Source organism: Propithecus coquereli, unplaced genomic scaffold (assembly GCF_000956105.1).
Source record: "Propithecus coquereli isolate 6110/MARCELLA unplaced genomic scaffold, Pcoq_1.0 Scaffold197, whole genome shotgun sequence".
Classification (NCBI taxonomy): Eukaryota; Metazoa; Chordata; class Mammalia; order Primates; family Indriidae; genus Propithecus; species Propithecus coquereli.
Window position 1 is genome coordinate 400,984 of NW_012144633.1, and position 13,497 is coordinate 414,480.

General features: G+C 40.8%; 1 protein-coding gene across 1 annotated transcript in view; it reads right to left on the minus strand.

Annotated features, from left to right (window-relative positions):
• Positions 1–38: 38 nt before the first annotated feature.
• The window catches only part of SPAG17 (sperm associated antigen 17), a 281,081-nt gene continuing 267,622 nt past the window's right edge, over positions 39–13,497 (minus strand). Inside the window, exons 40-44 of the mRNA XM_012643425.1 lie at positions 9,384–9,520; positions 7,922–8,106; positions 5,769–5,829; positions 3,038–3,182; positions 39–178 (exon numbers count right to left, since the gene is read on the minus strand). Coding sequence (XP_012498879.1) covers positions 39–178; positions 3,038–3,182; positions 5,769–5,829; positions 7,922–8,106; positions 9,384–9,520 — 668 coding nt within the window. The remainder of the gene's footprint in view (positions 179–3,037; positions 3,183–5,768; positions 5,830–7,921; positions 8,107–9,383; positions 9,521–13,497) is intronic.

The following is a 13,497-nucleotide window of genomic DNA, read 5'->3' on the forward strand; positions in this document are numbered from 1 at the left end:
AAGGCTGACATCAAATTCCCATTTATTACTTACCGGGCCTAATGTGGAGAAACTTTACGAGACATGAAGACTCCAAGTGTGGAGGAAGAAATTGTAGAAGTTCTCTGGACCATGGGATTTTCTTTTCCCTGGGGAAAATCTTTTGGTCGCTCATCATAATTGCTGCTTGTTAAAACTGGTAAAATACGGGTTAAGGATTATGCTTTTTGTGACTAAATGATTTGTATATATAAACCCAAGTAACATTTTAGACTCATAGACTCTCTTCTCTAGCAACATTAGTTCAATTTTAGGTCCTCTTCTGTCTGGTGTAAATTCTACATGCTCAGGCTTAGGGATTAGAGAATGGATATCACGATGTCTTAGGATGTCTTCTGTTCTCCGTGGTGTACATTTCTCCCCTGACCGGGACTGGCTCTCCATAAGGAGCCGTCACCATGACCAGCCCCAACCCACATCCACTTCAGATCTCATGCTTTTTTTTTTTTTCAGTGGGGAGAGGGATGGATCTTGGGAAGTGGGCTATGAGCTATCATTGTTGATGCTGGAAGTAGTTAAAAGATCTAATAAGACTCTTTTCTTCATTTATCTGTGCTTAACTGACAGGTAGTCTTTATAAGCAAGGAAGTAGAAATTGTTTCAGTGTAAATGCAAATGATTTTGTTGCGGTGATCAGCAGCAGTGATTCAGGTACCCTGGATCAGCATCTGATAACCTGTGCAAAGAGGGTAAGGGGCTTGATTTAATTCCCAGAGGAAAAAAAACCTAGTTCCTTGGTTAGTGTCCTATCACAATGGAAGAACCCTGTCATCATTACTCCAAAAATACGTAGAGAGATTGCATTCCCAGTGAGGTCCTTCCTGACCACGCTCTGCTAAGTTGTAATCCTCCTTAACACTCTCTATACCTCTTTCCTACTTTATATTTTTCTCCATTGTACTTACCACCATTATAGTCCATATTTTACTTATTTTGTGTATTGTCTGACCTCCCACTGGAATGTAAACTAATAGAGGAAGGGATTTCTGTCTCCTTTGTTCATTGCTGTATCCCCAGTGCCTAGAACGGTGCCTGGCACATTAGAGGCTTTTTGAAAGAATCAGTGAACAAATGAACTTAACTCCATTTATCTTGAAATCAAGGTCATCTGACACAAGTTCCCCTAAATTTCTCTTTCACCCTTGCCAAGATTAACCCTTCAGCTCTGTGCTTGCTTATTCTCTTACCCTCTTTCGGATATTGCAATTTCAATTACTTCTACTCATCTATATTCTTGATGTTCCTCTTCTGATCCATTCTCTTCAAGATACTTAGGTCTGCACTCAACTGGAAATCCCTCCTTTACTCTGTTGCATCCTTGAGGTACCATATTCTCTTGCTCTTTCCTTTAATAAATTTTCTTGCAAGAGAAACACCTGGTCATCTTTTGCAATTTATTAATAGTTTTTGTCCCAACCAAATTAAGCAGTCTTATTTAAATCTGAATTCTCTTTGACATCTCTATAGCATCTGTCAACTATGTCCATCTTTTCGTTGAAATTCTTTCTATGGCTTCTGAGATATTTCATGGCTTTCTAATTGCTGGCTCTGTCTCCATTGGCTCTTCTTCTTTATTGAATTTTTTTCTCTTCTTTTTTTTGAGATAGGATCTTGCTATATCACCCAGGCTGGTCTCAAATTCCTGGCCTTGAGCGATCCTCCTACCTCAGCCTCTTGAGTTGCTGGGATCACAGGTGTGAGCCGCCACACCCAGCAGCTCCTCTTCTTCCTCCTGCTCCCTGACAGATCCCATCTTTCTGCCTCTTTCCCATACCTTGAATCATCATCTCTGTGTAGAGGATGCTTAAATTTGTATCTCCAACTCTGACTTCTCAACTGAGATTCAATCGTGCATATCCATGATTCATTACCTGAGCCCGAAACCTTTGAGTTGAACTTGTATGTCCTCTTACTTCCTTCCTACCTCAGATTTTGCAATCCCCGCTCTGTATCTTTCATCCATGTTCCTCTTTCATGTTGACTGTTACCACCCTATAGTTCTTTTTGTCCATACACTTGGCCTGTTGAAGTAGACTTCCAACAGTTCTTTTAAACATCCAGATCCAGTTCTTCTGCATATTCTGCACAATAACACTATATTCATTTGTATGAAGGTATGCTGATCCTATCACTTACTGGATCAGAAATCTGTAACGGTTCACTGTTGCTTAAATAATAAAGTCAAAGCTGAAGATTCAAGATCTTCCATAACTTGACTCCAACCCACTTTTCCACTATACTTCCTAATACTTCTTAAGCTCTCAGCAAGTTGAACTCCCTGCTAACCTCCCAAACTCCTGGAGCTTTCCTATTGCCATGGCTTTGTTTATTCTTTGTACTTAAAGTCCCCCTTCAGCAAAAGTTTTCACATTTTGTAAGATTCAGATCTAATATCAAATAGAAAACTATAATACAAGCAGTATATATATGATTCACATCATTGGAGAAGTAACAAAATAGTACAGGAATCAAATGTGAAGACTTTATTTCTGCTACTATATTACATAGTGTCTTTTATGATAGAGTCCAATTTTCCTTTTTTATATATGATAAAATACTTCATACAGTAGCGTGCAGATAAAGATACTTGATATCTGTATGGCCACAGAATCTGATATAAAGGAATGCGTGCATACTTCAGTGAATACCCAACCTTTATATTATAATAAGAAGGTATTTCCTATCGCCCCACAAGGTTACAAATTTTTTTGATGACAGACTTTTCTATTATTCTGTTTGTTTGTTATCCCATAAATAGCCAAAAACATTGACATTTATTTAATTTGCAGTTACTACACATGTACTATATGTTAGGTATTTTTTAGATTTGGCTAGATGCTTTCAAAGATGAATGATGACTTTCTCTGTCTTAAAAAACTCTATGATTTTAAAGTAGAATTAATGAAGATATGGAGATGCATTTTGACTTCCATTTTTCCTCACTCATATGAAATTTCTGCACTATATATGATTACTCAAATTGAATTTTGAAGGATATTTGCTTCCACAGGTAAGAAGACAACATCATGCTCAGTCATAATCTCAATATTGTGAGAGATGTGTGTCACTCCCTTGGCCCCATCTTCCCCAACAGCCATCGCGAATAACTCCACCTTCAGTTCTGCCTGCAAACCGGGTGCCACCTACAAGATGCAAGGTAGCTTTAGGATCAGACATATCTGAGTTCAAACCTTGACTGCAACACTAATTTGGGCAAGTTACTTAAACTCCCTTACTTTTGGTTTTCTCGTTTATAAATTTAGCACTAATAAATGGTAGCTGTCATAAGCATTTAGCAGAATTACTTCATAGTTAGGTAGAATTTCATTAAGTAAATGGGACCCAGGATATATTATTGAAGGGGCAACCTAGGTGCTATTTGGGAAAGAACATAGGAAATTAAATGCCAATGTATTAGAAATGGCACTGAAGGCAAATTTCTGCAATTTGCTACTTTTTGAACGTCCATAGTGAATTCCTACTGATTAAATATAAATTTAATCTTAAAATTAATCTAAGAGACTGGTGAATCCCATAACTTCCCTGCCCTGCTCCTTGGTCTATTCCTAATGCAGGATGCGTAAAGTGATAAAGCCAGCAGGGGGAGACAAAATTAGTTTAAATGCCAAACCGCTTGGGTCTGAAAGCTCATGGAAGAGGATTGTACCAACAAAGAAGAAACCTGATATACAATGAAGAAGGAACACAGCAAGGTACGGGCTTCTTGCCTTGTTCCTTGAAAAGAACACTAGCCAGGAAAGAAAGAGCTGTTTATGTTTCTAAGTTGCCTCTCCAGGAGGTGGGTTAAAAAGCAGACTTGGGAACAGTTATCTGGAAAAAAAAAAGTCAGAAACTACCACATGAGAAGCAATTAGATACAAATGGAATTTTTTTCTTCAATATAGTTTTATAAATAATATAAATGAGAAATGTTTCAATTTTTTCAACAATGTGCTTGTGAAGGTATGCATACTGGAGGGTATCCAGCGGCTCTGTTTCTGAGAATCAGACCCTTAGCCCTCCGAGCCCAGCAAACAGAGCAGGGCTGGGTGATGATGAAATTCAGCACGAGGAGAGCTGGAATACTGCCATCATACAGGTTTACCCAGGCTTTGGGCATACTCATTTAGCATTGGCAGCTAACCAGGCTGAAAACTGGTTAGATTTACATATGGAGAAGTCCACAGATGCTATTTTTTGCCAGAGCCAAAACCTACCATCAAAAACTGAAAAAAAAAAAAAAAAAAAACCTAAAAAAACTTACAGTATAGAGTGAGCTTCAAAGAATACATGCTGGGTTTTTAGTGCCTATAAAGGTTGATCCAACAGTCATTTTGGCTTTTGACATAATCCCTACTTTAAATTAAAATGAGATTTGCTAACTTGCCAGAACAATGGAAGAAGTATTTGCTTTGATTTTTGTCTTTTGCCTTATGTTGTGAAGGTTCTGAAATGTTGACAGGACAGTGATGAATTATTTCAGAGAAGTTCTCATAAATTAGTAGATTTAATCGCAAAATGTATTTCTGTTTGGAGTTTCAGCCTGTGTACTACTTTTTCTATAGATTATAAAATATTAGAGCTTAGAAGGGGCTAAGAAATCATCCAGTCTGAACTCCCTCTTTACAGATGAGAAAAACAAGGCTCAGAGCATTAACTACCAACATCGCTGAACTGTGCAGTGGTATAGTCTCGACAAGAAGCCAAGTGACTTTGCACTGTACCAAACTGACCCTTCTGTGTGAGCATATAACAACTGTGCCTGCTTTGACAGCTTCAGACCCAGGGAGCCCTGAGTGCTTGTCGCGGGACTGGTTCCCCTTGTTCACTGGGTTATGTGTCCATCAGACTTCCTCACTCATTCTGTCACTCACTCACACATCTCTTGAGGACCTGCTACGTGCCTGGCTCTGTAAACTCCTCATGTGTCTTACTCATTTCTAACACCCTCTGTACCCTGGCGCTGTCAGTGGCATATGGGAGGAACCCAAAGTTTGCTGAGTGAAATAAAAGGGGTGTTAAAGCAGCCAAATGATGCACTGATCGAGACTTACTAGTGTGATTTTATTATATTTTGAGATGAACTTTTGTTTATATCATACTTTATTTCTGAAATTGTAATATAAAGTAAACGGGAATATACTATTAATATATTTTACTAAACACCCAATTTTTGTACATGTATCTAAGAAAGTCAGAACAGGTTGACATTTTTAAATTTGTATTTTCAGAGATCTTTGAAGAAACGAGGCAGCTGATGAATTTAATTATACTATTATATCTTAATATGGCATTAAATAATATTTCCTGGCAAATACCAAGGAAGCAGACCAGATTTGCATAAAATATAAAGAATGGAATAATTATTTTTCCAAAAGATTTTTCACTTTGCCTAAGGATTTAATTTTTTAAAAGGTAGTTTTCATACAACAGTACATAACTGTACTATTGGGACAAATGAGGTGAACTTCAGAAATGTCTCCATAGCTAGAAGTTTAACTCTCTTTACACATAGGATCTGTCTCATGGGTACTCTATGAAGCAAGTGGCATCAAGCCGCATATTGTACCAATATCAGGAAGCTTTTGCTTATAATACCAGAAGAATTAGACTTATGCATAGTTCAAACTGAATGAGCAGAATGATTTAAAAGACCATTTTACTGGAAATACATACACATTTACTTGTGCACACACAAACACACACAACAGATAACACATAGGACTTACAGGCCCATGTTTGTAAGTGACTTTCAGTCCTGTGCTGGGTGGGGGCTGCTTCACCCTAAACCTACCAGGCAGAAAGATGAAAATAAATTTATGCCATAATGAAAAACATAAGCAATGAATGAGCTGGGATGTTATAAAATCATGGTGGTGGTAATATTTGCTACACAGGAGCCAGGAGTCCATATCTTTAGAAAAACAACCTTAACATTCAATTGGGAGAAGAATCTGGGGTCCGTTTCACAACTGCCTTTCCAACAGTTTTCATCAGCGTAAAACAGACTCCAACCTGAGTTCAACTCTTCGTTACTGGTTGCTGACGAGCAGCCCAGGCCTGGGCAGTGGGAGTGTTTGGCCGGTGTGTGCATTTCAGCGTAGCCGCCAGCGTGAACGTAAATGCTGGCAGCCAGATCGTTAAGCCGAAGAATAAAGGCTCTTTTGGAAAGCAGTGGAGCATGGGAGCCAGCCTCACTCTGTCTTGGTATGGGGCTTGCGTGCTTGAGGAAAGGAGAAACAGAAAGGGCTCAGAAAATGTCGAAGAACTTGAAAAGCTCTGGGCTCACACATGGTGCTTATTGATCTCTTTCCCTTCCTGTGGTTTGTGGGTTCCGCCTGAAGGTTAAAGACCTGGAGTAAATTAAAATGCCAAGGAAAGCCTACCTCCATTCTGCCCCCAACCCTGCTCCTTCCACCATCGACTTTGCTGTCTGCCCTGTCCTGGCTGAATTTAACAAGCTGAGGGGTGAAATCTCTAAAACGAAAACTCTATGCTGGAGAGACAGGATCCGCATGAGTGAGATTTATTAGATTGACTATTTCTCCCCACCCACTTTGTTGGCAACAACCTAAAAAACAATAATGTATGATCTGGTGGCCTGAGTCCCTCATCAGGTTTTTTCTGAGGAAGGAAACATTATTCCTGAAGTTAGGGATTTGCCTCAGCTAAAATGGGACAGAGATCTTTCAAATTGGATGCTCCTGTCATTTTGCTCCATCTGATTTCCAATGCTGAGTCCAGAATCCCACTATGCCTGGCTCAGAATCACAGACATTCTTGAAAGACTTGCCACTTACACTGAGAATAACTCTACAATTGAAATAAACATTTATTCCATTGTTATGGGGAAAAAAACCCACATTATGCTTATGTTTAATTCGAAATAAAGTAGTGGACATTTTGTAACTGCCAATGGTCTTGGTATAGATATATGGTATATTGACCCAATGGAAAGGACTGAAATCCCACATGAAACTGGAGACCACACCTGTGTTAATAAAGCGAGGTACCTCTGCCATGTGGCGGTACTGAGGAGATCTGAGGTCTAGCCTCACTCTCTACTACAAGATTTAAAACAAGAAACAAGACATTCAATTTCCCCTTCCCGTATTTTTGGGGGAGACAGGGGTCTCACTCTGTCACTCAGCTTAGAATGTAGTGGCATCATGATAGCTCATTGGAACCTCAAACTCCTGAGCTCAAGCAATTCTCCTGCCTCAGCCTCCTAAGTAACTGGGACTATGGGCATGCACCACCACGCCCAGCTAATTTTTTTTTCATTTTTTGCAGAGACAAGGCTCACCATATTGCCCAGGCTGGTCTCTAACTCCTGGCCTGAAGCAATCCTCCTGCCTCAGCCTCCCAAAGTGCTCGAATTACAGGAGCGAGCACCATGCCCTCAGTTTCTGTTTTTATATTAGTGTCTAAGGTCTTTGCCTCAATTATGAAGAAATAATTAAATTTTATGATCATTTTCAGATGATAAAATGCAAACAAACATCAGCTGGTATTATTATAGTTGGTGGATTGGAGAAAGAGACTTTCAAGTTTTATGTATTAGTTATTGTAGCACTTGTACCACCTCCCCTTGTTTTTTGCTAATGTAGATCAGGACACAAGTTGCCTTTACCAAAGTATGAATAATGGAAGGGCACGGAAGTACCTACCACATAACTGGGGCTCAGTAAACACTGATTTGTTGAAGAATGAATAAATAAATTAATGGATAAATTAGTGTGCAAATGATTAAATGAATGTTGTGAAGATTTAAGGTGTAATTACAGTTCAATTCAATAAACATTCACTGATGTAGGTGGCCAAAGACAAGCTGCAGAGTAGGGAAACGTAACCTGAGCAGACATCTGTGCCTTGGCCTCACCTGCAGAAGTCCACGCCAACATTCTTGAGCTTTACAACAGTTGCGTAGGTGTGTCCTTCTTTAAGCACTCCAAACTTCACTGATGATGGGAGAAGATGAAACCCAAAAGGGGATGAGTTTGCATTATTAATGGCAGCAGAGGCAACAGAGGATGTGTTCACTTTTCCTCCAACAGAATCTTGCACCTTTGCATTAAGGAAAAATTAATAAAATAAAATGGTTTTATTTCGAGTTTCCAAGATAACAAAAAGTTCCTGTCACCAGAGGAAAATAACTGGTTGGTTGGGGAAGAAAAGGAACATTCACAGTCTCATAATCTTTACAACAGCCCTGTGAGGAAGTATTTTAGGCTTTGTTTTAAGGACAAAGAAGCTCAAGTTCAGAGAGTTGGAAGAAAGATAATTTGCTTAAGTGGCAAATGACAGAACAAAATTTCAAACTCAAGGATGCCTAATACTGAAATGTGGCCAGTGGTTATCAAAGTTTAGCTTTCATCAGAATCTCCTGGAGGACTTATTAAGACAGAGATTGCTGACTCTACCCCCAGAACTTTTCATTCTATAGGTCTGGGGTCGCACAGAAGAATTTGCATTTATCACAAGTTCTCAATGTTGCCAATGCTGCTAGTCAGATAACCACACTTTGAGAACCTTTACTTTATGCCCATATTATTCCCCAGAGGCAGCACTGACATTACCTGGGAGTTGGTTAGAACTGTAGAGTCTCAGGGCCCCCGAGAGAACTAGTGAGTCAGAATCTGCATTTTAAGAAGATCCCCAGGTAATTCATATGCACATTAAAGTTTGAGAAGAACACTGCAATCACAAATCAGTTATACACATTGCAATACATTCTATGATGGACTTGAACACAGTGCGCCATGGAAGAAAAATGAGATCATAATCAAAACTTGACTGGTAGGCTTGTAAGGTTTCCCAGCAGAGCTAGGTGGAATCTTAATCTCCGAGCCTCTGAGCAAGAAAGGAGCTTGGTGCTCTTGACTGAAGAGAAACAGCTGAATTGAGTCAAGGTGAAGGTAAAGAAGCAAACAGGGCCATGCCCTGTACTCATGTTAAGCGTTGTATTTTATCCTGTGAGCCATGAGAACGGTGGCCAGTGATCCCTCTTTAGCCAGTAAGTAGTGTACTGGCACACTGGCTCTTTGAAAAGAATTTTGATTAGTAGCATTTACCAATTTTGTTGTGCAAGTCCTCCCAGCATGGCTGATTTCAAGCTATCGGTGGTTCAACAACGGGCTCATGAAGTGTCTCCCATGAGCCTGTGTGAGCAGGCTCCAGCAAAGCACTGCCTTAGTGTATGTGTGTGACTCAACGGCCTTCGTGGTGAGACGGCAGACACAGTAAAGAGCAGTACACAGTGGCTGGAACTAAGAACTTCAGGGAGTCAGAATTACATAAAGTGTTGACTGGCTCTGGGAAACTTGTTCCCATGTCTGTTTTACCTTTGTGAGAGGTCGAGACCTGGGCTTGGAACTCGTCAAATAATAAGGCAACTTCACTTTTTGTTTTCTTGCTTGTCCTGCAACATCCTGCAGCAATGACTGGGTTGGAATGTTCACAGGCACACAACGTTCTGGTTCTGTTAGAGAGAAAGCTTAAATTATGCCTTCGAAGTGAAGTATCACAAGAATGGAAAAACAAGCACCGCACGTACTCGCCACCAAATTGGTACTAACTGATCAACACTAAGGTGCTCACATGGAAGTAATAATATTCATCAGGTGCCAGTCAGGTGGAGGGGGTGGGTAAACTCACAACTAATGGGTGCGGAGAGCACTGTATGGGGGAAGGGTACGCCTGTAGCTCGGGCTTGGGCGAGGCAAAGGCCATATATATAACCAAAATGGTTGTGCCCCCATAATCTTCTGAAATTAAAAAAGACTAATATAACATTAGAAAATTGATTACTATCAATAAACTACATTTCATAGATCAAAGGAAAAAAGTTATGCCACATGGATATTTTATTCAAAGACATTTGAGATAATACCAGAGTATGTAAGAACATAAACCAGCCTGGAAACTTTTCTTCTTTGCTTTTTAAAGAGCTTATTTGAAGAAACAAAGGCTTTCTGTTAATTCTCACTTTATATCTTTACATGTTACAAAGCGATTTTACATATATAACCTAATATTGGTCCTCACAACAACCCTAGGAGATGGGCAGGGCAGATGATGTTAGCATCATTTTTTTTAAATAAATGAGAAAAATACATTTCTAAAAAGTCAAGTGGCCTGCCTATGATGAACTGAATTATACCTAGGTTTTCAGGGTTCTTTCCACTAAATCTGCAAAACACAATACAATAAAACATCAACTCTGAAAGATTTCTCAAAACTAATGAGTGCAAAATCTTAAGAATTTCTTTGCTACTATATTTCTACTACTATATTTATAGTCCTAAAAAGCGGTGTAGTAACAACAGATAAATTAAGCCAGAGAATTAAATCCACAGATCACTAAATGTGGTAATTTGTTATTTTCTTCGGTTACGTGAAGGAGTGGGCAAGCGTAGATGATCCACAGAGCAGCAGCTGATTTATTTGTTCCAATAGCCAAGAAGTTGAAATAAGAATTATATTTTAGATCACCATATTTAAAAATCCTTCCCTGCATTCAAATCACAAAGAGAAGAAAAGGAAGGGAACCAATATTTGAGTGTCCACTATCTGCAAGCAAGCACCACACGTTTTCACATAGAGCATCTCCCTTAGTGCCCATAAAATTATAGGGCTATGGCGGCTACACTTGATATGTTCAGCACTCCTCCCATCCCCCGTCTCCACGCACACTCCTATCACATACTTTTGGTGCCACAACATCCCTGGTCCCAGCCATCAGGAGCAAAGCCAAGCCAACGAGGGCCTTTCCTGGATATTTCTGCTGAAGTTGATAGTCGTAACCCTATCTTGCGTCTCTAGGTTGTGGATCTGGAAGAATCAGACTCTGAGGTCTCTAGGTCATGATCCCTGCCACATGGAAATAGCCTGTCCTTTGCAGGAGAGGATAAAACCAAACAGAGACACATAGAGATGGGGCAAGGTGGAGGCAGGGAGGATGTGGAGACAAACAGGCACACACAAATGCACTCCTGGAAAGCTGGAGTGCAGGGACCCAAATATCCCCGAGCTAGCACAATAGCTGTTTTCCTGTGTTTCGCTCTTGAGCACCAATACATTTTCATTTTCTTTTGTTCAAGTGAGTTTGAGTTTTAGTTCTCACAGTCATAAATTGCAAAGTCCCAGCTATATAGTAGTAGTATCCCTTTTTTAGTGATGAAGAAATGGAAGTCGAGGGGATTAAATAACTTGTCCAAGAAACTGTGATAAGTGGCAGGGCTGGAATGTGAACTCAAGTGTGTCGAGTTCCACAAGGAACATGCCCCTCTGCCACCCAGTGAGTCCCAGACCCATCTGTGCATCACAGTCCCCTGCGTTGCTTCTGGAAAAACAGATTCGCAGGCCACATGCCAGATGAGCCCTATTCCCTACCAAAACAATCAGAATCTCTGGGAATAGACCTTGGTGATCAGTGTTTTAATGTATTTATTCCCTTTGGTCACCATTCCCTACATAGGCAATGATTCTAAAGGCTTTATATATCTTTTCGTTCATATTCTTACCATACATGTATTATTGTTTTGTGTGAATGCATTTTATCAGTCTAATGGATAGTAATTAATTGCTTGTACTATTCTTTTCTTTTCTTTTTTTTTAAAGACAGGATCTTGCTCTGTTGCCTGTGCTAGAGTGCAGTGGCATCATCATAGCTCACAGCAACCTCAAACTCCTGAGCTCAAGCGATCCTCCTGCCTCAGCCTCAAGCACACGCTACCGTGCCTGGCTAATTTTTATATTTTTTGTAGAGACGGGGTCTCGCTATGTTGCCTAGGCTGGTCTTGAACTCCTAGCCTCAAGTGATTATCCCGCCTTGGCCTCCCAAAGTGCTGGGATTACAGGTGTGAGCCACCGTGTCCAGCCTAATTGCTCATACTATTATTCTTAATAGTAAATACTGGTATAAAGTTTATGATGTGCCAGGCACTGCTTGAAGTATTTCAGTTATATTAATGAACTTAATTCTTCCAACCCGGTGATGTATATACCATTATTTCCCCTATACAGAAGAAGAAAAACGAAGAGACAGAGGGTTTAAATAAGGTGCCCAGCATCACATAGTTAGCACATAAGGAGCCAGGATGTGAACCCAGGTAGAGCCTATGCTCTTAGTCCTGTCTGTATGATACTGCATCCCATGAAATAGATTATTACTCCACTGAGCCTACCAGGGCTTCTCAGGGCTTGGGAAGATGGGGGAGGGAGTACTTGAAGGGCTCAGAGCAGTGACTGGACACCAGCTGATACAGGGGTACTTTGATATTTGAACAGCTGCTATGGTCCTGCTAGTGCCTGTTACCTAACTATTACTGCTGGACCTGACCCAGCTGAAGACCCTGTAGTGGGTCCCTGTTACTGTGCTGAGCAGGCTGGATTATATACTCACCATTATTCACTTCCCCTCTGAATATGGCTTCCCTGTAGGTAGAATGTATTTCTCTGGCCCATTGAGTTTGAGCTCAGCCACAGGACTTGCTTTGCCAAGAAGTGTGTGTGTGAATGGCCGCGTGCCAGTCTGAGCAGAGGCTGTGAGAGGCGGCATGTGTTTCCCCTCACCTCTTGAGCTTTGAGTCTCCGTTGTGAGAATGGCTTGCCCCAGTGGGGAACCTGCAGCCTTGGGGCCACATGTGGCCTTCTGGATCCTTGAGTGAGGCCTTTTGACTGAATCCAAATTTTACAGAACAAGTCCTTTCAATAAAGGGATTTGTTCTGCGGAGTTCGGATTTCGTCGAGGGGCCGCACGCGGGGATCCGGAAGGCCACATGTGGCCTTGAGGCCGCAGGTTCCCCACCCCTGCCGGGCAGTGGAAACAGTTAACGATCGCCTCTCCCAGGAAAAGCTGCCCTGGTTTGTATCATTTGCTCGCTTACAGCATTTTCTGATTGCTCGCCATGGCTGATTCAAGCTATCGAGGTGGTGTCACGGGCTGTGGAGCTGGAAAGAGATGCCACGCTCAGCTCTCAGGAGCTGTGGAGCAAGCCGACTCCAGCGCACCTACCCTACCGTCCGAGGCAGAGATGCCACAGTGGCTCGCCGGCCCACAGACTGGCTGTTTTAAGCCACAGACGGATTTGAGGGCGTTCTCATGCAGTATCATCACAGCGAAAAAAAGAAACATTTTATTTTGCAAATCCAAACCTTCTCTGTATTTTACGGACAGTATCTTATACTATTAACAAATAAAAACTCTCCAAACTACTTAGGCTAATTCCCTGTTCTTTTCTACCTTCAAGCTTTTGAGGATACTTATTTCATTTTAAATAAAATACTCTTCTCTATTTCCTACATCTGGAGTGTAGTATAATAAAATATAGAGAAATAGGAGTCTTGAAGCTCATTTGCTAGCCCTGGCTCAGTCACAAATTTGCTGTATGATTTTAGATGTCACTTAACTTCTCTAGGTTTCAATTTCCTCAAGTAAAATAAGGATTGTCTTAG